Source organism: Semicossyphus pulcher, unplaced genomic scaffold (assembly GCF_022749685.1).
Source record: "Semicossyphus pulcher isolate SPU_LCO1_2020_fin unplaced genomic scaffold, fSemPul1.0.p SCAF_12, whole genome shotgun sequence".
Lineage (NCBI taxonomy): Eukaryota > Metazoa > Chordata > Actinopteri > Labriformes > Labridae > Semicossyphus > Semicossyphus pulcher.
This window is the reverse complement of record NW_027211626.1, coordinates 9,452,608-9,477,102: the sequence shown is the minus strand read 5'-3', so window position 1 is coordinate 9,477,102 and position 24,495 is coordinate 9,452,608. Positions and strand designations below refer to the sequence as shown.

Here is a 24,495-nt window from a genome sequence, read left to right as displayed (position 1 = left end):
TTACTGTGCTGGATTAGGTGCAACATCTCCCTTAAGCTTCACCTCATTGACCTTTGTGCTCCCTCAAGACTCTCAAGAGAATTACATTTTGGCAAATAAGATCCCTGTAAATTATATTAAAATAAAATCAAGCAAATCTTTTTTTTAAATTATTATTCGATCCCTAAATTTGCCGTAATACTGTAGTTGGATGTTCGCTTTTGTTTTGCGGGTCTCCTTGCACACCTCAGCACTTCCAGGCCTTGATGGACAAAGTGAATATGCACTTAAATACTCTCACACACTCTAATCCCCCATGTTCTCTCTCCTCTGTGTCAAATCTCCACAGTGAGAGAGGGAGGAGAGGGGAGGGGGAGAGAGAGAGGGCTGGGTAGGTGGGAGGCTTGGTAATTCATGCACACATGTGCCTGCCTGTTCCTCCGGTGACAGGACCAGGGGGAGGGGCACATGATAAATTGCCTTCCACCGGGACCCTCCGAGCACAGCCACCATGATGTGGGGAGAAATGGAAATTGCTCCCTTTCACCGTCATTACATCAGTTTAGGACGCGTGTGGGCCTCAAACGCACCACGAGAGGAGTTTGTTTCATCTGAATAACCGCTGCGCGAGAGACAAGGGACAGCATATCTAAATAAATACGATGACTGTAACTGCAGCTGGGTCAACAGCGTCCAAAAGAACGGAAAGACAAAGTTCATGTTGTTTGGAGTCGACGACAGCACGGATATACATGCTGAATATATGTGTCCGTTGATTTAAAGCCAGTCACTATGCGTAGCCTAATTAATCGTGGCTGTGTAAACCTAAATATCTGCACATACAACGATTTTAATTTGTTAAGTTTACTTTACATCAAAAGACTTTAAATTTTCAAACAGGCCCACGCAGCGCAGGTTTTACGCATGAACGTCATTAACAAAATAGACAATAAAAAAACATGTTCGTTGCTGTTACGTGTGCAGAAAAACCCTTGAAACTACTCAGAGGCGATAAACTGTAAAGTGAAAATGTGTTAATTGATTTTGTGGGATTTTTAGTCTAAAAATATATATAAATAAGACTTCATTATACGCCTCGTTTTTTACAAAATCACACCACGACCTGTGAGTGTTTGCACCTGCATGAAAATCCCACAACTTTGCACAAGTCAGATCTTTTTTTAATAACAACTGTAGTTCTGTGTACATTAGATTTACAGGTGGATGAGATTATCAAATGCAAATTAAATAATAGCATCCTGCTGATGAGCATCCAATGAAAAATAACCCATACATCAGCTTTATGTATAACCAGTGACCGGCCTCCACATCGAAACACCACCCTTGTGGGGGATCAGTGTGTCCCTCTGAGCTTCATCGCAAATAAAAGAAGACAAAGTCGAGGACGTTTTTAAATTTCTCGTGCGTAAAATCCTGAAAACCAGCCATCATAAATTCAACACCCGCCTTCTCTTAAGGTTTTAAAATAGATTTTTTTTTAAACCATATTATAATTTTGCAATTTAAAAAACACAAGTGTGCTCATGGTTTTAAAAACCATTTCAAATCCAGCTGTCCTTGTCCAACTTTTCTTCTGGCGTATTTCACAAATTTGACTTTTTACGCACGTAAAATTAGCGACACGTGAAAAGAAGACTGATCTCAGAGTGCTGCTCTGGTGAATATTATCCACCAGCAAATTAAACACACTCTTAAAATTTTCACTTTAAAGCCCATTTAACTCTGTGAGCACACACACACACACACGCACACACACACACACACACACTCAATCAATTCCCACTTCGTTCAGGTTCTAACACGTGTGCAGTGATAAATGCAAACGTCTAAAGCGTCTCAGTTATTTGGCATTTCAACTTCTACAATGAAAAGAAAGAAAAGATGCCGTCTGACGAGACAGCAGTGACTCGTTTAGAAAAGTGTGAAAATCAACAGGCCTGTCGCGAGAATGCTGAAATGAGATTTTCTTGAATTAATAAGAGAGCCGTTTTATAAAGTCAGTGGGAAATAATAATTCAGGGTGTTTTTAAAGGAAATGAGAAAATGAGGCACACGGAGATATGGAACAGAATTGTTTCTTATTTTTTCCAGAATACATACAAAAAAATACCAATTCTCTTTCCAAGGTGTACACCTGAAAAATAACGGCAATTTAAAATGTGGACAATTTCTGAAATTTAAGAAACAAACATGCATGTAAATTATTTTCTTCTCCATGAGACATTAAATAAGAACAAATACAATCATAGCAATTTCAAATTAACATCGAAATGAGGACCCCTACTTTGAATTAGTACTCTAACATGTGTGTGTTTTCACTTTACCTATAGAGTTCAGTTTCAACATAATGCACTTTTTGAGTTGCTCAAATATTTTCCATTTGCAGCTATTACCGCCTGCTTTTAAGCAGACATATAAATAAATACAGAAGTCCACGGAGCCCGCCCATACGTTTAGCGCTGTTAATATAAAAGTCTTTATATTTGCATTCTTAGAACTATAAACTTTTCAAAGTCTTTTTTCCCCCTCACTGGTATCCAAGCGCTGACGCTGTGGTGAGTCTCTGGCCGTACAGTGCGTAAGGGGAGTAATACGGACCGGTTGCGGCAGGGACTGGGACAGGGGCACCGGTCGGCAGGGGACTTTTTGAGTACGGATGATAGCGGCTGCTGAGTCCCAACGCGTGATGCGGGCTCCTTAGAGCCAAAGTTCCGGGGCTCCCGGGGGCTCCTGACGGTGGCATGTGCATATGGCAGGCCATGGCCGCTGCTGCAGCGCTGGCCAGTGAAGAAGACCCGGGATAACCAGATATCAACTTCTCCGCCCCGGTAAAAGCAGTGTGTGTCCTCAGGTGATTCAGGAGCTCTTCTGAGGAGGAGAAACGCTTGTCACACGGTCCATTTGCCGACACCCAGTTACAAACATGAGGGAGAGGGTCGTTTGGGAGCATGAAACCGTATGGGTACAGGGGGTGTCCGCTAAATGATGGCGCCGAGGAGTGCACGCCATGTATGGGGTGTGTGGGGTACATGAGTGGGTAGCTGGACTTGAGGGCGTTAGCGGCCGCTGCAGCTGCTGATTCGTGCGTGCAGGAAGCACTGGCTGCCCCCGCTAAGTGACTGGCACAATGGTAACTGAGGCAGTAAGGGTCTCTGCACAGGCTGGCTGACATGATGGACGGTGGAGAAGCCCCTGCCAGAGGGCTGGATCCAGCCTTACTGCAGCCCAGTGAACTAGCCAGCTGTGCGTTTACCAAGCTGCCTCCGTGGGGCAGGAAGTGTTGAGGGTAACCCGCATAGGCCCCAGCCAAACTACCCGGGTACGTCATACCAGCAGGAGGCAAAGGGAAAACAGTCTGACCCGGTTTGTAAGGAGAAACCGGCGCCACAAGTCCTGACCCGAGCACGGATGCGGAGGATACAGAAGTCACAGAAGGGGAGTCCGAGGAGCTGGTTTTAGTGCCAGGCGTCGTCTCCTGGTGCTGGTTGACCTCCACGTTAATTCCACCACAACTCACGCTTATCCTGCTGTGGCTCGTGGTGCCAGAGCCGTCCGTAGTGCCATTTTTATTACAATCAGACTCTTTCTTGTCATCCCTGTCCCCGCACTTGCCCTCTGACGGCATGGGGGACGCTGAAGTGCTGGAGTGGGGGCTGCCTGTCCTCGGCGTGAACGGCTGGCAGGTGGCGCTCGGCACTCGGAAACCAGACTTCTCTCCGCTTGAGACGCCCGAAGACGAGTCCTTCTTGTCTGAAGGTTTAGAATAAGGTTTGAAGCTAGATTTGTCGTCCACACCGATGTCGCTCATTTTCAAAGGACCGGATTTAGATTCCTTCTCATTAGATCCATTTGTTGTCACGGAGGAGAGTTTGGAGGAGGGTGGTGGGTCCGGTTTGCCGATTTGAGAGCAGGTCTGCGCCAGCAGAGCCAGCGGACTTTTCTTGGCATCTAGCTGCAAAAAAAAGACGAAACAGCTGTTTATAAATGCTTTTAAAACGCTCATTCACAGATTTCTTTAATGATTTCTAAATAAAATGCCTGGAATTAAGGCGTTTAGTTTGGAGGAATCACTTACATTTCCAAACGGAAATGCATAGTTATTACGCACGGCTCTTACGTACACAAAAACTCAAATCGCCCTATTATTAAGTACAAATTGTGACCTATTATACAACACATTACCGCTGTAAACAGTCACATTTAGACAAGATAGCCAGCATCTCGGGGTGAGAGCAATAAGCTCCAAAAACACTCACACGTCACACTAAGCACCAGCAAGTAAAACATCGAACATTTCATAATAACACAGACATCAAATATCTTCTTCTTACCTCTATTGGACTAATCGGAGTAGAAGGCAAAGGCTGCAGATACTCCGGGTGCAAAATGTGTCCCGACCGTGCGGTAAGCATTTTCAAAATCTTGATGGGAAGTCGGTTTGCTTGCCGTAGCGGATCAGACGGAGGTGCGGAGTGGAGAAAAGGCTTGTTGATGCTCGCTGAGCTGCTATTCCGAGAACTGCTGCTTTCCCAGGCTACACAAATATCACTATTTTTCAGGGCAGACGCCGAGGGCGATGTGATCATGTCCCACTTGTCAGGAAATTAAACGGCGATGCTTTCGTCAGATTCATTAAGAAATTTTTGTTTAAAAAGCAACGAAGCTCTCTCTCTCGGGGGTAAAAAAGAAACGTAAAATGGTTCAATAATCGGTAATCCTGGTGGTAAGGGAGCGAGGCGCGGCTGCTGGAAGGAGACTGTGCGAGGTTATCGCAGATCCGTTGCTGCGTCTTGCACCATGAGCGCTGCGCCTTGTGTGCGTCTGTCTGCAGGTCCTCGCTCTGTACTCCCGAAGTACGAACTGGTAGAAATTTTCACTTCAAAAGCAGCTGAATTAGTCCGAGATTAAAGCCTTTGCCGCCTTCCAATCAAATGGGACCCTGAGGTGATTGGAGGGTCAAGGGGATGTGACGTTCTCCTCTTTGTAAGCGCCTCTATTTCGACAGCTCGGGGGAGGAGATAGGGCTGCAATAGTTTGCTTGCTGGGAACGCTTACGCTTTTTTTTTTTTAGACGTAGGGCTCCGGGTGCTCTCTGCACACCAGGAAAAAGAATATGTGAGCAATTAAGTGGATGAACAATCCCTCCACTCTTTAAATCATAATAAAATATGTGTTTTACTCCACAATTGTGATATTTCAGTCATATAGAAAACTTGCCATTAGGTTTTGCGAATGGACGCCAAATCAAATTGTAGTCCTTTAATGCATCTTGCTTGTTGGGGAGTGTTAAATAATGTTTTTATCATTACAAACATGTTTATTTTTATGTCCAAATTCAAATGTATGGATGCACGAGCTATTAGCCTAATAGTTTCTGTGAAAGCTGACACACATTACCAACCTTTTAATACTGCCTCACCATTAAAATAGCGAAGATAATACACATTAATAAACTTATTAGGTTACTATATGTCATTAAGAACTCAGTCGCTATATTCACAAGTGTTTTATTAGTTCTTCTCCAGCCGTCTGCGCACAAAATGTTCGCCCATTCCGCGCGTACACCACCGGGACCTTCTCTCCCCACCGGCAAACATAAAACCAACCACTTCAGCTTGAATTCCCTAAACAGACAAGCGTTGACAGGAATAGACCAATGTAGTGATGGAGGGATGTGAATGTCACATGTTTTCAGTATAATATACACCGCCCTTCTATTTCTATCTCCACCCCTCCGTCAAGTGTCAATTCTGCTCCACCGCAATCAATCAGTTATTTGTCAGACGCTGTCAATCCGGCGCTTGATTTATGTCAGCTATTGTGGCTGATTACATGCCAGTGTGACTGCGGGAAGAGAACAAATGGGGGGAGAGAGACATTCTGCAAGAGACACCAAGTTTTCACAGAGAATAAATCGACTCTCGAGTTAAGATTTAATTTTTTTTTCTAGAGAGGCATCGACAACAGCAGATATCCTCCAGTCCAGACAATGTGGACTAAAAACTACATTTCCGTTCTAGTCTGTAACTTTTGGAGTTCTTCATCAAACACCTCGGAGGTGGCACATAGGATGAAACTTTAATAACTCGCAGACAGTCCGGCTCGCATGTTCCGTGGAAGTGGCTGTTAAGGTGCTAAAGTGCTTTTTTCCCCCCGTGATCGGCCGATTATGTAGTTAACAGGAAGCCTGAAGGGAAAAAAACACGGCTGCCACGAGAAAAGGCGTGACGTTAACGCGTGAGAAAAGATTAAAAAAATAAAATGTCAAATATCACATTATCAGTAAAATAAAAAGTTAAACATTAAAGATTTTTTTTAATAAATATGCAGGAGTAAACATTCTTTTGACAAAAATAAATAATGTGTAAGAAGCCGGAGAAAAAAAAGTGAACCCTGTCCATTTCGGCTAAACGCGTCTGCTATTGTGCTGTTAAAACCTGTCATCCGCCTCGGGCACACTGTCATCTGCAACAAGAATAACAAAGCCGGGGAACAAAAAAGAAATCCAGACATTTTTATATTGATGTCAGCTCGATTTTATTTACATACAATGAAAAATGATTTATTTTCTTGAAGAGGTGGAAAAGCGGACTGGGGGGGGGGGGGGCAGAAAGAAAAGAAGAGAAATGGTCTGTCAGGCCGCTGAGAAAAGAAGTTTAAAACGCCTTGAACTATTCACCGCTGAGATGGCTAATCAGTATTGAGGCTCGAGGGCAATCGGGCAGCTTTTCAATGCGGTTTGCCTTTCATCTCAATCGGGATGGAGGCGCTCAATTAAAAGCCTATCAGTTTGTAAGTAAATCAACGCCTATCAAAGTTGTCACATCAAACAAAACGATTATTATTGCAACCCGCCTCTGCCATTAATCTCTTTCTGTGGTAATCTGCTTGACAGGTCAACTTGGAGAGCAAGAAAACCTGGAGTGGACAGTCAAAGGGGCAAAATATATATTTTTTGAGTGAAAAATAAAACAAAAAATACATTTAAATAAAACACACGAGCGCCTAATTTGCCTCAAATGCAATTTAGGATGACATATACAGTAAATAAATTCAAATAAAATGCATCCACATGGTAAAAAAAAGCAACAATTTAGTCATAAACTCACAATAGGAGGAAAAAACAGTTTAAAAAGATACAGGCCTGCACCGGTCTGTGTGACTGACTGCTGTGTAAACTGTGTACGAAGAAATTGTCTTCTCTCGGAATACATAATTTTGGGGATCATGTGTAATATAAATAAACCACACATTCAAAGTGAGCCAACTATTTCAGTTTAATGTCAGTTTGTAAGAAGAGGAAAATGAACGCAGCTCTATTCCCTCAAATGTTCTCACTGTTTTTGTCTGGCAGGAAAAAAGGGGGGAGTGGGGGGGACGTTTCACAATATGCAAAGATGTGTGATTGATAACAGGCTTGCTGTTTTCTGCAAGGGGCTGTCAGTCCGTGACACAATATGTGAGTTATTAGGGCAAAGAAGGGCAACCATAAATTTCCACTGTCAGGCGAAAACCCTCTTTATTGTCCGTATGACGAATGGGCTTCTGCACCAGACACCAAAATACTCGGCATTCCCCTTAAATGGGAACACATTTTTGCGACCATAATTCATGATATTTAAATAGAAAGTTTTAATATCCCCCATATATATCATAACGCTGACATGTTTATGAATCACTCTCCGCATGCAAATACAACTATTTACATCTCGCGAGGAAACATGTTGGACTTGCAGGATTACTTGGAGCTATATTCTAGGGCCGATTACTTTCTATGAGGCATGGGAACTCATTTTAATCTTGATTTATATATTTATGGAGCCACACTAAAATATAAAAAACAAAATTGAACAACTTTCCCGTGCAGTCTCGCTTATATTAATAATTTTAGAAGTTGTTTTTAAAGGCTCTGACTGTTTTTGGAGCGCTTCTCAAACTTTAAAGTTATTATTATTTGATCACACTCCGTTTCGCTCTATTTACGCTATCAGGCTACTTTGAGGCGATATTCCGGCTAAAACCATGTGCTTTGTTTTTTAATCTCCAATGACACTTACAGATAAAAAGAAAATACAGGGTGTATAGCAGAGTATTAACACCATTAAATCGCATGCATAAAGTAGAACAATATTAATAAAACTCCAAGCAGGAAGGAGAGGTTTACAGGAAAGTCCGTGTCACGACATTACCTGGAATCATTGCCTACTAAGCTCCGGTGTAAAACGTCAGAAGTACACGGGTTAAAGAAAAATATCAGAGTAACAACACAAAGACGAAGTCCGTCTGTCTTAAAGAAACTGTTTTGAATCACACTGTATTCACTGTGAGGTCTGTGAAGCACCGCACAGAGCTCAGTTTAGACTGAAGCCATGTAGACGTTCGCTCTCTTCCTCCGCGCGCGAGCAGCAGGGAGAAAGTGAGCTTTTTCCGCGTGTGGGAGGTTCCAAGTGACGTCACGTAACATGCAGCGAAACAGAGGGACAATATGGTGTTCCCGAACTTTCTTTCTTTCCTCTTAACCAAGTGACACCGTGACCCCAAAATAATGCAGTTAGAGCTAACATACGTTGACCATGCACCACAACAGCTACTTACACAACCATTAGCATTAGCCTTATCTACAGAGGGATAAACATAGCAGTGAGGTAAGCTGCTGTAGTGTTTGCAACTCATGCTCTCAGAGCTCACAGAAAGTTAAATAAAGTAATTTAAAGATAGTTTGGTAACTACAAAGTAAGCTTCAATTAAAAGTAATAATATATTTTTAAGTTGTCAACATGACAGTAGATTAGTGGGTTTGCATGTACTTTAATATATGTCATAGTTTCATAACTGTGACTGCATAATCCTACTGCATTATCCGGTGTTCTCCCAATTCATTATCTTTCACTAAAAGAAGGTGAAACAAGGCAAACACATAAAAAACATAACATAATAGTTCTGGTTTATTAAAAAACGCACTTGTATAGTTGATCTGCAAAGCCACATTAAGTTATGACTCAAATGGAACGTGGCAAAAGGTTTGTTTACCTTCATATTCCTTGTAAAATAAATAAATATACACATTTTTGGGAAGTTATAATGTTTATAAGGAAACTGGCACAAAGCAAGAAAGTTAATTTTTCTCATCTTATAAACAAAACTTGCCATGTTTTATGTGTCTCAGGTGGTAGACGTCTCACATTCAAAGCCTTCACATATGAAGATTTCACTTGCCCCATTTGACACTCTGTGGCAAAAAGGTCAAAACATGAAGGAAGATAAGTGTGAGTCATATAGATGTGATAATATCTCAATTACAGCTATAATCTAAGACCCATATATGCAGTTTAATGATGATCCAGTGTCATTACATCCTTATCCAGTTATCTCTACAGTCATGAATTAAAGAGATACATGATGTATTTGAACTCTAGTCATATAGTGTCAGATTTTTTAATGTAGATAAATGGAAAACTTACACACAAGACTGCACTCAAAAACTCAGTAAATACTAAACATTAAATTCTAGAATTTGACTACAAAATACAAGTTGGAGCAAAATATGCAAAGTGTATGAGTAAGTGTATGAATATTTAAATAGAACACAAGGTCTTTACAGCAAGAGTACACACACTGTTGCACAAAATGTAATTGGGATCAGGGATAGTTCAGTAGAACAAATCTAAGTCACGTATTATTAATAATATCAAGAGGTCAAATTTATACCACGTTTACCTGTAGCGGTAACAAGGTATCCATCAGACTATTGTACATTTACTGCACCATGAAAAGAGGCAGTTTTTGTCCCTATGTGTTTATCAGTTTGAATTAAATAACCTCTTAAGAACAAATTATACAACACTTATATTGTGAGACCAACTATGGATGAATGGACAGGAGTAATAGGTTTTGCATCTGCTGTCATACTGTCGGCACTGCAAGCATAATGTCTCAAACCGTTAATATTATGTATAGCTGTAGAACTAATAAGAAAAGATAATGTATACTCATGTCACAGGTTGCACAGTGGAAGCAACAAGTATTAATGACTGTAACAATGAAGTCTGAACCCTAAGAACAGAGTAGAGTACAGGCAGATCAAATTCACAAACTTAAATTTTCAGGAGAGTAGAGAAACCATTTAATCAACCCGGTTTATCCAGTTAGAAACAACATCCCAGTCACATTGAATATCCCACAGAATACAGTGTTAACAGTTTTCTTCGGTTAAAAGTAGTTCCAGTGAAAACTGAAAAGCAGCAAATATCGCAGAGACAGAGAGGCTAACCTGAGCAATTAACCACAGCGTGCCAAAACTGAATGGCTAGCTAAACCTATGTAGCCTATAGAAAAGGTGAACATAGCCACCTGCAGTTCGATGTCATGGGTTTAGCATTTGGTTTAGCTAATGGCTAATTCATGCTTATTAGGTAGTTATTGACAGAATAAGATTCTATTTGTGGTGCTAGCGGTAAATGACCTAAAAGATAAGGGAGCTTGTCGAACCTTCTGTATTTACCATCGCAAATGGACCAGGTTACTTTAAAGAACTGGTCTTGAGTCCGAGAAACAAAAATCCTATCCAAATGCACGTGCCTCCCTCAAACTATCAATATAAGACAAACACTGAAAAAGCTAAAAAGCCAGGTATGAGCGCAGACACGGTACATGCTAATGACTGCTTCCATATGAATACATTTCACTCACCATAAGGAACTGCGGCACAGACATCTTACACAGCCTGTTGGTATACAAATTACAGCGCAGCACAAGTCATATTAGCCTATTTGTCTGATATTTGTGTAAGAACAAAACCACAAAAGCAGACAAGGTGTCAATTTAAGTGCCTTGAATTAGCTGATACTGTGCAGATAGCTAGCAGCACCCACACCTTTTATTATGCAGAACTTTTAGCCTTAGTATGACGGATTAGTAAAATATAATATATAGTGAAGGCTGCATGGCTATTTCCACTAGGGTGTAAGAGAAATAAGTCACTTTTTGTAATCTCAGTTAGCGGCTCTTGGAACAGAGCTTATTTCACGGACACGGGGGGCAACAATGAGCCCATCTTGTCAAAAGAATGAAGATGCTATCGCAGAGAAAATAATGTTTACATGAGCCAGGTGTACTTGGACATAGAGGGGATGCTCTATTTTATTAGTATTTTTCTGAGCAGTGTTTTGGGTTAATAAGACCACTTTAAGGATGATTAACAAACAAGTCTGGTGAATATAAACCTGCAATAAAGACCAGCACTTACACGCTACTAACAGAGCTAAAGTAGCTTCTTAAGCTAACATAGATTAAATGGTGGAAATGAATTTGGTTTAATGGAGCCTTTATTAGGATGCAGGGAGAAGCCTGATACTAACTTATGAGTCAATCCTTTTGCAGGCTATAGTAATTGAAAACAGGTGTGCTACTAATAATATTAACAGGTGATAATGGTCTTATCTGTTTGGATTTTTTGATACAAAATTATATTTTTTAAATTAATAAAACTATAGCCTAAACAACACTTTTTAAAATAACTTTTTTTGTAATAGGCTACGTTTTCTAATGCCACCATACATGCCAAGGGAAGCCTTTTCATCAGGAGACAGTCAGCAGCACTGACATTTTACCAGAACTCCCCACTGTGCCCGCGTGCTTCCGCACAACAGCAGGTCAGCTGATTCAAACGGCACGCGGAAACTGTAAAGTCATTTGAAAAGCGCCAGTAGATCTCCAAAGTAGCCGGGATATATCCACAGACCTCACCTTTTAATGTTGACAACAGCGTGTTTCTTTCGTGCGGACTTCGGATATCAACTCAGACAGCGTATCTGACACCACCGTCAGCGGGCTGTCATCCTCAGGAGAAAGTTATGGCACAAAACGAATCGTTAGTCGCGCTGAATGGAACTCAAGTAAGTTTGTTCTAGAAACTTATTTTCTGCCTGACATTTCCCTCCGAGTTACTTGACGGTATTATATCAGTGACTGTGTTGAAAGTGCAGTTTTAACGGTATTTAATTGTATGCCAGTGTTGTTTATTTCCCCTACATCACCGGTGTCATGTGACACACTGTAGCTAATGTTACAGTCGTGACTTTCAGTTTGGCAGTTCCTCCTACAACATCACTGCAGAGAATAATGTATCCAAGTTACAACAGTACAGCAAAGGAAATGGTTAACTCTTTGGAAATGATTACTTCTGCATTACAAATGTCTTCTCCTCTGGGTGCAAAACAGCATGAAACATCCTCTGTGTAGAGCTAACAGCTGCATCATATAGCCTAGCATCATATAACATTAATATTAAAGTCAAATGTCCCCAAACCCATTATTGCTTTAAAGCCTGGGTATTCTGTTCATCATTTTTGAAGGTCATGATACTTATACTAATATAGTTGTTATTGCTAATATTAATCATATTTTTTTCTATTGGTGGCATTGCTTCAATAACTTTGTCTCTCTCTGTCTGCCTCTCCCTCCCGCTTTCTACAAATGAGTCTAGTTCTGTTCGAGGTTTCTGCCAAGTGCTGGCTCAATGGTGGATAAATGTTGGGGCGCTCTAATTAATAACAAACAGTATAGTCTACTTATCTCCAAAGTATCTCTATCTTTCAGATTTCCTTCATTGGACATGACTGCAAGGACATCCCAGACTTTCTTGGAGACACATACGGCCACTTTGCAAGAAGGCTGGATCTAAGCTTCAATCAGCTCAGGTAGATGACAAACGCACAGACACCAGACATGTAATCACCTGCATTTGCTGTCTCAATCTCTCCCTCTCCTCCTCTCCTTCTGTCTGTTACTGTGAGACATGCATCTTTACATCAGGTGCAATTGAATTTGTGCCCTCAGTCTATAGGTGTCCAGAGTGTCATCATAACATCAAAGGGCTGAATGAGCGTCAGAGCTGGGCGGGTGCCACGCTGGGGCAGGATAAAAGGCGCGATCGATAAATGTGACATGCTAATTTGGGGGCAAAACAGAAGAAAAGATTCCTCTGTCAGGACATGAAGGAACACCTCATGGCAGCCGCTTCAGAGGGGGCTGCCATTTCAACAGCAGGGCTGGCATAGTTGATCTGGCAAGTAAAAGAGAGGAGATGATGGTTATAAGGTGCTTTTGTTTCTGAAACCCTTTCATGACTGTCAGGCCATGAAGCAGCTCAATAGAGGATTTTTTTGGGGTTGAAGTAGTTGTCTTGAGGCGGTTGTCTGTGCTGGAGATGTGAAGTCCTCAATTTAACTGATTTACATCTTGTCATACTGCAAAATCCATCGTTTGCTCAAAGTGTTCATTCAAGCTGGAAAAATCTGTTTCGAGTTAGTGGTTAAAGCCAAGCTCAGGGCCAGGAAACATGCTACCTATAACTTATAGACCTAATATTTACTATTTGTGTTTGCACACGTTATTTTTTGGGCTTTGCCCTTATTGTAGAGGACAGTGGGTAGAGTCCGAAATGTGGGGAGAGAGTGGGGATGACATGCAGCAAAGGGCCGAGGGTAGGAGTCGAGCTCCGGAGCCGCTGCGTCAAGGGCTGTGCCTCTATACTTGGGGAGTGCACTGTAACCGTTGACCTGAGCTGGCCGAACTATGACATGGATTTTTGAGGTTGAGGCTGCCTTTCGTTAACTGATGCTGAACACACATACAGTTTGCATATAGGCATAAATACAGTACACTACTCCCAGTCAGCAGTTCATTTGGTGCGTGTCATCCCCCACTCTCTGCTCCCAGTGTTTCCTGTCTATCTTCAGCTGTCCTATCATGAAGGCAAGAAAAGCCCCCAAAACAATCTTGAACAAAAATACATTAAAATAAAGCACCACTTGAATATAAGTCCAGCACACAATCTCCCTTACTGCTGGTATACCCCAGCATGTTTTGGTATACACAACATCCATCCATATGAAACATTGCCCTGCATCCTTCTATACGTTGCTGGGATGCTTGTTCATACACCTGATGAAAGTGACGTACAATGACAGTGTTATAAATAAACTCACCAGCAGTAAGGGAGATGATGTGTGTGACTTTTCACTGTTATTAAAGTCACGCTGCAACTCCAACACACCTGTCACACATCCAGGTGAGCAGGAATATTTTTCCCTTTAAGCTCTGCGACTAGAAATCATTCGCTGACTCGAATGTATTCGCTTTTTTTCTCGGTCAAAAGCATCCTCTCTTATTTCTGGTACGTCGTTAACAAAGGTGTGACAGAAAGCGAGATATTTATCTCTTTTTAAATGTTTTGAGTAATTGCCACTAAACAGCAGGTACTGCAGTAAATCTATTGATTGCCTTCTGATTACGACTGCTTTGTGCGAGGTACAAAAGACTTGGTCAGTTGAATAATAGATGTCTCACTGTTACCTCAGAGGAAGTGGACGCATGAAATGTGTTGCAAGCAGCATTATGAAATCAGACTGAAACAACACTTGTGTGTGTGTTGCTTTCAGGGAGATCAAGGCTGACATTATGTTTCTCGCCCTTGAACCTGTCACATTAAGAGCTTGATGTTTAGAATGAATAATTTATAACTCAGATATTACTAATTCATCAGTAATTCTCAGTTTGGCTAATCTAAGATGTCAGATATCTTTACCAAACTTCAAAGGCTGCTATTGGCAGAGAAGCGGCGCAGAAGTAATGAAGTGGTTCTTGAACCATTTGGGGCATATATATCAGTGGACTATTGATTGATGGTTTGCTATTGGACAAAGTGATCTGTTACATAGTGCTTCATCTATTCCTCCTATAGACAGGGTGCTTGAAGGGTTCCTAGTTTTGTGAACTAGCAAAACACACGTCCAGAGAGGTCTTTCCTGTCCTGTTGGAAACATTTCGTACATACGTTTCCTCTGAGTTTTAAAACCATGTGTGTGTAGAACTTTTACAAACAATTGTAAAATGTTTTATGTTTTATTTAGCTGTAATGCGGGTGTTGTACCGGACTGTCATGGTGAAGAGGGAGCTGAGCCTGAAGGCAAAGCTTTCGATTTACCAGTTGATCTACGTTCCAACCCTCAGCTATGGTCAAGAGCTTTGGGTAGTGACTGAAAGAATGAGATTGTGAATACAAGCGGCCGAAATGAGTTTCCTCTGGAGGGTGTCTGGACTCAGCCTTAGAGATAGGGTCAGGAGCTCGGCAACCGAAGGGAGCTTGGAGTAGAGCGGCTACTCCTTCGCATTGAAAGGATCCAGTTGAGGTGGTTCGGGCATCTGATAAGGATGCCTCCTGGTCCCCTCCCTTTGGAGGGTTTCCGGGGAACTGTGAGAAGACCCCGGGGCAGACCCAGAGCTCGCTGGAGGGTATATCCCGTCTGACCTGGGAAGGCCTCGAATCCCCCCAGAGGAACTGGAAAACGTTGCAGGGGAGAGGGACGTCTGGGCCACCTGCTGCCACCGCAACCCGGCCCCGGATAAGCGGAAGATAATGGATGGATGTTTTATTGACAACTCTTAACTCTGTATCTCAATCCATATCTACAAAGTATTCTTTTGACTTGCTAGTGTAGACATGCAGGCCTTTCCAACAAACAAACGCTCACCCAATTTACCTACATTTCCTCTCTCTCCTAAATTCATCCTCTGTTGCAATTTGTGTCCGCCCCTACTCACATAAACACATTGGGAGGTTATTGGTAGGTGGAGCTGTGAAATTCAGTAAGCAGCTCAACATGTGATTAACTTATATGCTAGCTACAGCACAGCAATCCCCTCAGTACTTTTGATCTCCGTAAGAATGCACCTAAGACGCCCCTGACACACAGCTTAATGGTGGAAAGCTTTTCCTGGTAAATACCACTACATCTTTTCTTGATAGAAGATTGGGTTTAAAATACTTCCCCACAAGTACCTGGTATAACACTGCTCTGTGTCCAAAACATGTTGCAAGTTCACTTGTACTCAAAACAGTTAACTGTTAATAGTGTTGTAGGAATGTATGGCATGTTATGGCTGTTAAATGTGACATTTTAACAGATGTAGCAAGGCTAAAAAAGGAACTTTAGTCCAGTGTTATCCCGCAATATTTGGGATTATATTTTACCTCATAGCTTCCACCTTCAATCTACTACCTGATGTTGCATGTCAGATAGTAGAGACATTTGTGAATTGACACCGTGACCTCGTTTCAGTGTCAGCTCAAGCAAACCAGGTGTAAACAGATGCACATGTGAGAGGAACTCAGCGGACTGCCGCCGGCATCATGCACTCCTCTGTGCTGCTTGACTCAAATCGAGAGAGAGACATTGCCAGAGTTTGTTGTAGCTAATATGCTTATTTCTGTCACCTCAATTGACAACACTCATCCAGCAGGCTGACAATGAGTCACAATGAGAAGCAACGTACTGGCACCACCTTTAACTGAGTGCTGTGTGTTTCCGTGTGCGCCGCACGTATGTTTGTGTTTATGTGTGTGCTCTTGCATGTTTGCTTGCATGCAGTGTTGGCGCATCTGTCTCTGTGAGCATAACTGTGAGTGGCTGGGCAGGTAATGGCAGGATGAAATTATGGTAGCGGGCTGTCACACCCACACCTCTCCCTGTGTGTGCTGCACTGTCAGCCTGTCTCATCAATGTGTTGAAAAGTGTGGCTCACAGTGAGATTTCTGTCTCGGGACTAGCATGGATGGCATTGTGTCGTCCACTTTGTTCTAGGTCAGGTGTGTACACAATGCAGCGAGTGGGCATGTGCTGTCATGACATGATTCTGCTCTGTGACCCGGCTGCTGGCATCTGTTACAAGCAGTGTTACAGACCTGGACACATGAGGTCTGAGGAGGACACATGTCTGTGAGTCACAGGAAGAATCCGAGCATTTTTAGAACAGCCACAACTTTTCTTCTCAGATCTGACAGGGCATCACGGTAAATCACTCTTGTGCAATGACAGCAGCTGTGAAACCTATTTACATAGATCTGTTATAGATAGTTAGATCACAAATTTATGTGAACAAGAAATGTTTAATATTTGCTGTAGTTGATCATAATTCCAGTTGGTCTGCATTTTGCAGACCACCACATCTGTTGCATAAACGCTGGCTGCAGCAGAATTTTATTAAGGTATGGCGCTTAATGTTCACCAAGACAGTAACACCTGCAAATTACTGCAACACAACAGCCTGGCAATAAAAGTGTTTTGTGTTGGTCCAACTCTCTTCTCTGTGGCTGTAGCTTTTCATTCTGTTGTATTGAATGAAATAATGTAAAATGTAAGCAATTGAAAAAATGAAGAAATAAGTATGACAGGGCTTAAGCTGCTCTGTTTTTATTATGTATATATTGTGTTTTAAGTGTTTTGAATGGTTCCAAACGTGCCACCTTGTGTTAATGTGTTACCCTGTGGTTTATATGGCATATAATTGCACACGCATGTCAAAGACACATTTCTGCTTCTTGCATGCAAAAAGTAGACAATCTAGTATTTTCTGTTGTGTTCTATTCTATACTATAACAAGTCCATGTTGATGCAAAATGATGCAAATGCATGGTCATTGGTTAAAGCGGATGGGGCTTTTGTTATTTGTACAAGACAGGTGACTGAGTGATATATGCATTTGCTGTATACTCACTCAAATGCACACCGAAAAAGGGGAAGTAGTTTGGTGGTGACCTGAATAAATAAAGAATATGCGCAATAGACGTGTATCACATCCTACTTTGTGACTGAATAGTCGGAAAATTGGGGATGTCACAGTTGCAGTGTTATTATTAATCACCAAAAGCACCCACTGACACATTCCATCACCATTTAACAGTGAAACAACCTTTCTTTACTGGTGTTTGGCTTTTTCCTCCATCATTGGTAATCTGATAGCAACATGAATAGCGCTTTTAATTAGACCGATATATCATTAGGCCGATATTATAGGCCGATATGGGCCTATCACAGGTGTATTGGTATCGGCTGATTTGTTTTACAGTGATTTAGAAATTGGGCCATCGTGTTGTTACGACTGTTTACAATACTCCCAGCACTGTCTGTCTATCTACCTGCAGCATGAGAGAGTTAGAAGCCAAAATGTCCGTGGTGTGGAAGTTTTTCAAAGTGTCCGAAATAGAAAGCAAAACTGCTATTTGCAATGACTGCTCAGCTTCGGTGATGCGGAGGAGCCAAGGCAAAGTCTTTCAACACTACAAACTTGATTAACCATCTCAAGACCCGTCACCCCGACCGTTGTAACAAATGTGATAAGAGTATCACCATTATACTGTACGCTAATTCCAATACAGAAGAGGAGTTGATGATCTCTGCAATTAGGTGTGCGGGAAAAAAATCTCGGTATCGGTAATCGGCTAAATGCGTTGAAAAATATCAGCATATCGGCAAAAAATCTAATATCGTGCATCCCTAATTATAATGTTAAATATTCTGTAATTAAGTCAGTGTTGAAGGGAAAAGCCCTCTGAGTACCTTTGCAGAGTCATGTCTAAATGTACTATATCAGCAACATCAGTAATGAGAATGTTTCTCATCTAAAATTGGTATCGACATTGATTTCAAAATGTCAACATTAGTCTGGCTATACTTTAAATGGCAGCCTTTGCACCCTGTGCCACATTTGAGTGCTTCCACTGTTGCAGCTACAGTGAGAAGTGGTGCATTTAAATACATTCTGTTTTTTCAGATGTGGCCATTATGTCGAAGTTGAAACAAATTGGTGCAAGGCAGCTACTTTTAAATGTATCAGCACAAGGAGCTTTGAGTAGCCTGCCAATAAGGAAGAGGGTTCCATATTGGACTCTGCAGACGCTACCTGTGTATTCGTGTGTATGTACAGTATGCCTGTGTCTGTGTGTGTGTCTGAGGGGGTATGTGCTCACCCTGGCTATGTTGGTGATGGCAGGCGTTTTGCATTTTAATGACAAATCAAGTATGCTAACTCGCGCTTTAAAACGAAAGTGCTCTAAATGTCGCCCGGCTGTCAAAATGAGATGTAAGCGGCCTGATGAAAAGAGAACAAAGAAGACAAAGTAGGGAGGCCTGGTACACTGAGAAATGAAATAAAACCTTGTATGGCCTGTCAGCTGTGTCGTTTTATATTCATATCTAAAGAACATTATAGTATTACTCCGCCGCTCATGCCTCACTCATCTGTCTCTCCTAATTCGTCACAGGCGCCGCTCTGTCTTTCAAGTCGCTGTATGTCAACACGGGAAGGGGCCTGCTAATTGACAAATGAGTGTCACAGACATCAAGTGATCCTTTTCTATCCAAGCTAGGTAGACTCTAGTTGTTTGATGGCTGGGGGGGGGGGTAGGAGGATGGGGGTGTCGGTTTTTGGCAGAAGCCCAGTATGAGGCATTAGACCGGTCCTAGAATGAGAAGTGACAACGGCACGAGAGCCTGTCATTGTCTTGCCTAAGTGTTCAATCTTCAGAGATGCTGGTATGCAGATAAAGTGTCAGTTAGGAGGAGAGGATATGAAACATTGGCAGTATGAAGTCCTCAAATCACTTAACTGGAAGCGTAGCGTGTGTGTGTCTGGTAATAGTGGTGGCGTACTCTGTTCTGCTGAGGAAATATATTCCATATCCGATCTATCAGGCCTGTTAAGGCCGATATTCCAGGATAACCTGATCTGTGTCTCATAAATTAGGGAGGATGCAGAGCTCTCGCAGCCCAGATTTAAACCAGACGGATGGGTGGGACAAGGTCTGGCAGGAAGTAATGTAGTCATATCAAGAACACTGATATTTTGAGCCATTCTGTGGTTTTTAATTTTCACTTGAGATGTTTGTTTTTAAATGATGTACTGCTCTTGGGGAAGTGATGTGCTGACATAGAGCTCAGGATGTTATGCCTAATAGACGGCTCGTCTTGTTCCTCCGTCTCTCCAATTTGAGGTGATATCAGGATTTTCTTTAATATGATTACTGAAAACACTTTTCTAGCTGTAGAGGACGGTGAAAGCAGACCGCCTGAGTCACTGAGTCCTACAGTGAGGAGGTGAAGAGTTATTTGTTCTATTTATCAAAATAGAATGTAATGACTAAAGTCCTTCACACGTGCGGTTAAGAGTTTGTAACTGGTTAGGAAAAGACCAAATGATGGCCGACCAAAGCAAACAAGACCATCAACAAGGAGGGTGACTTTTCCTTTATAGTTATTGGCTGACGCCGGGGTCAGCCCTACACATGGGTCTGTATGTGACTGACTGAGTAACTGACTGAGCGAGTGAGTGACGGTACTTTCACAGCTGTAGAGTGAGAAAGTTGCAACATTCATGGACCATATTGGACCTCCACTGACGCGACTCTCTGTCTATACGGCTCTGGATACTTTGTTCAGGGAGTAGGCGGGGCTGCTCCTCCGCTGCTCGCCCGCTATCCTCACCTACATCTGCAGCGTGCACCTGCTTTCAAACACGTTGTCATCAGCCTCATAAGGACAGTCTTTGTAACACATTGCCCACAAAAGTGGGGACCTGATGCGGTGAGCCACATACCATCGAGTTGGTTTGCCAGGCTGTAAACTCTACTGTTATGTGCACTGTGAATAAAATACAAAACACATTCTGAAGGCATATTTGACATGCAAAATATGGGATCCATGGGATAGAATTAATTATATTTTCACTTGTAAGAGACATTTGTACCAATGAAAGTATTTACGTAGGTTTTAAAGGGCAACCCAAGTCATACAGTATGATATACTCTGACCCGGAGCCAAACCAGATTTTACGTTAGTGGCCAAATTCATGAGGATAGCATGATGGAGAAGTTGTGTTGTGTGAATTTTACCATGCAAAGGATCCGGCTGGTTTTATTCTATATTTTTCTCATATCAACAAATTCAATGAAAGGACCAAAACTCACCAGACTTTTGTCCTAATCTCAGTGCTTTACAACTTCCACTCTTTGTCTATGGAAGCCCATTAAGTCCATTATTAAGGACAGAAGTTGTAAATTCTTAACATATTCATTACAAAAAGGGCTCAGTGAAACAGCAGGCTGCTGTAGTTTTAGGCAAACACCACTGAAACAGGAGCAATATGGGCATTTGTCAGGGTCTATTTTTGGCTGCGGATTAATACGCTCTGAGTATTTACAGAAGCAGGACTGTGCGTGGGATTGTTTCAAAATGGCCATGTTAATAAAGGAACATCTCAACCAGTGTGGTGTTGTAGATGTGTTTTAAATGGTTTCTGGACGACTGTTGAACGTCTGTGCGGCACAGAGGAGTCTATATATCAGACTCACTGTTCATTGTTGGTGGTTTGGTCTTCTCGTGGCATTTATTGACAATAAAAATCCACAAAATGTTGCCGCATCCTTTCCGCCAGTCTATCGGCTTTCAGCCGCACAGTTCCTTTACCCTCGGTGTAACATATATAGTATAAATCTTTATCTCTCTGTTAAAACACAACAAAGGCCCAGTGATGGCCGGGGAACCGTCTGTTAATCACTGTCAGGAGCTGCCATCAGCCTCCTACAGCATTCAACAACCTCCTCTCTCCTTCAATATGAGGCCATCTTGTGGTTTTGGATTCTGAATGGAACGGAACATCTTTATGTTCCTTTTGTTCACATTATATATACTGGGCAGTGATGCCATTCCTTTTATGACTGCGTCACATTTTTTATTGTATATCCCAAGACGGATGGCGTGCCACTGACACAGAGATTTACAGGCCTTCAGCTTGCAGTGGCAGAGCTTTAGAAGGGTCTGCTGACATCTAGCCAACACTTTGGAGGAGGAGAATAAAAGCTGACATTTTATTGGCTCTAAGAGAGAGAGAGGGAGAAGAGTTGGGGAGGGCGAGGAAGAGAAAAGAAAGGAGAAGAGATTCTGTTTCTCTACTTTATATTTCTCAGCGCTGCCAGCTGTCATGGGGACTTTGCTAAAAAGAGGGGATTTATTGGGTATTATTTAGAAACTTGTCAGTGGTAATGACTACAGCTATGATTTCAATTATCACCCACTAAATATAGCTTAATTCACTGCCTTGCTGGCCATAATGAGCCCTGACATCATTTTTCAAAAATTCGATACCATGCTATTTTAATATTTTATGTTGACCACCGATTTAATTTTCCTCCCCGGTGCTTGGCATGTGGCAAGGTCCCACTACTCCCTCATGTGCACTTGGATAGTCGGAGCTATTGAGTTCAAAGCTGTCCCAGGGATATATTTTTTCCATTGACAGGAATCCAATTAGTTTTAGTACACAGTCTGGCTGAATAAAAAGGGTCTTAAAATCTACAATATGTTTCCTTGGCGTTTTAGCCGAGTGCAAAGCCAGTGATGGATCTTTATGATTTGACCTGATGGGGCCCAAGTGGACATACTCCCTTTTCTATTTTGGCAAGTGAAAAACAAACCGTCCATGTGTCTTACTCATTCTGACAGACGTTGCAGAGTCTTTTGATATTGCGTAAACATGCGCGGTGCGGGCGCGCGGAGCGGCTAAGATCTTGACTCTCTTACATATTTAAACACTTATTAAATACTTTACAACGACTACACAAATTCTGCAGAAGCACCATGTAAATATGAGAGAGGGGGAAAAAGTCAGATGTATAATTCATTAGTGACATGTTTAGTAAGTAGACGATTTGGGGAGCGTTAATGTGTACTCAGGTTTTGACATGAGGGTGTGCATTTTTAAGCATGCATTAGAAGGGAGATGATTAGGACCGGCACGCGGCTGTCAATAACAAGCTTGCTGCTTGAAGTTGATGATGTGGGTGAGTTTCAGTATCATGAAGCCGCCTCCTCTCCTCTGTGGCGCTGGTTTTAAGGTAAATAACACACGCAAAGTCATTTAGGATGCCCGCCAGTGATTAGGATCTCCCCGTATGAGCGTTCGCTCATAAAAAGAAATGGGAAGAGGGCGCCGAGTTATGTTTGAGACACAACCTGTGTCTCTTTTTAGCCCATAACTCAAGCACTGTTTATGTTCACCCCATCACACTTAGCCATCTCCCAGATTGATGATGTAAGCAACTGGAAGGCATGGAACACATTAGAAGAGAGCATAGAGAGGGGCGGCCATACTTCTGCTTCCCTCGGCTGGCTCCCAAATGGAAAGAAAGGGAGGGAAAAAAAAAAAGATTTGGAGCCTGTTTTGGAAGAGGAACAAAGGAGCTTCCTTTGGTACGGTTCAGGCAGTTTTGGTCGCTTCATGGCTTTCAATCTCCCACAGTCTTTCCTAGACGGCCCAGGGGTGAAAAGTGAAGACAGATACATGGCTCAGCCATGCCAAGATCCTGGAGGATGATTGCAGTTTTTGCCATGTTTTGAATTTTAGGGGATGATTTTTTAAGAGGGCTGCATGATGAATGTTGTCAGTAGATGAATAAATCCTATGACCATAAAAAGCAGTTGGAAGCAGTTATTAGACGGAGCAGCTCTTGAAGGCCTCATGATTTCTAAAAGAATTTGCTGTTACATCTCAGTGAAGACGAGGGACTAATATAATAATCTTTAAACCTCAGTGATTCGAGTCAGGTTTAATCATGGTTTGCCACTCTTGACGTGATAAACTGCGGTGCATGTTGGCCATCTTATTTGCCTGCTCTGCAGTTCCAGGCCTTTAACAGCCTTCGTGGGTGAGTCCACATACTTTTTTTTTTGTTTCCTGTAAAATGCTTAAACCATCCCTGGCTCTGGACAGCTGTGCCACATTCTCTGCACAGCTGTAACTCATTTCCTGTTTCCATTTCAGATAAACTTACTCGCATCTTTCACAGCTTTCACTTATAAAAAAACCACCGACTGTCCTTCCAAGCCGCCATCCCAAGAACCTGAGATTGGTCAGACAGGAAGATTAGTGAGAGATAAGTGCCCAGCGTTCTCACCTGGCTGCACCTCTATTATTTTAACTTGTTTACAGTCTACATTTGCTTGTTCCATTTGCAAAGCATGAAAAATAAGTTTAGAAAACTATAGTTGGGGATGAACTCAGAAATCAAGGGCATGCTGGGCTTTTTTTTTTTAACGCTACATCTGACATCCATCAGCATGGAAATGTGTTTTAATGGTCAGGCAGGCTGCAAGACATCAGTAAGCTGTTGCCTCACTTTTCCACCCAGGGACATATTGAGATAAGAAACAGTGACGGCATGTTTCATGTCCGTGATGCTGACACGTCTGCGCTTGGAAAACTACAAGAAACAAGCCTTCCATTTTTGGGCCAGCAGCCTGCGTAGAAGAGCGTTCCTATTCTCTGTTTTCCCTCAGAAAACAGTGTCTATCCATTAGGATAAACGCATTGACTTCCATCATAGCGGCTCCACTGCGAGCTGCCGGCTGCACCATTAGCTGACAGTATGATTATGTGAACAACAAACCAAACAGCCTTCTGATCTCCTCCGTCTGTCCAGACGTTTGGTGATGTTTAAGAGTTTCTCCCCAGTGGTAGCAGTGAGATAGCTTTTGCACCGTGGGCACTGTGGAGTTTCTTTATTTTCTCCCTCTGTCTGGATCTCAGGCCCCTGGGTCCTCCAAAGCTCTGAACATGTCTGTACTCAGATGTTTCAAAAGCACCAAACAGCAGAGGAAGAGG

The 24,495-nt window shown here is 42.2% G+C and overlaps 2 protein-coding genes across 2 annotated transcripts in view; one reads left to right on the top strand and one right to left on the bottom strand.

Annotated features, from left to right (window-relative positions):
- Positions 1-1,176: 1,176 nt before the first annotated feature.
- znf503 (zinc finger protein 503) lies at positions 1,177-4,847 on the bottom strand. Its single transcript, XM_069658668.1, has 2 exons — positions 4,332-4,847; positions 1,177-3,952 (listed from the first exon to the last, which is right to left on the bottom strand). Exons 1-2 carry the CDS (start codon positions 4,584-4,586, stop codon positions 2,528-2,530), a joined length of 1,680 nt encoding a protein of 559 aa, XP_069514769.1. The 5' UTR covers positions 4,587-4,847; the 3' UTR covers positions 1,177-2,527.
- A 6,833-nt stretch (positions 4,848-11,680) lies between these two features.
- Positions 11,681-24,495, top strand: part of lrmda (leucine rich melanocyte differentiation associated) — a 246,995-nt gene continuing 234,180 nt past the window's right edge. Inside the window, exons 1-2 of the mRNA XM_069659043.1 lie at positions 11,681-11,894; positions 12,598-12,698. Coding sequence (XP_069515144.1) covers positions 11,853-11,894; positions 12,598-12,698 — 143 coding nt within the window. The 5' untranslated portion in view covers positions 11,681-11,852. The remainder of the gene's footprint in view (positions 11,895-12,597; positions 12,699-24,495) is intronic.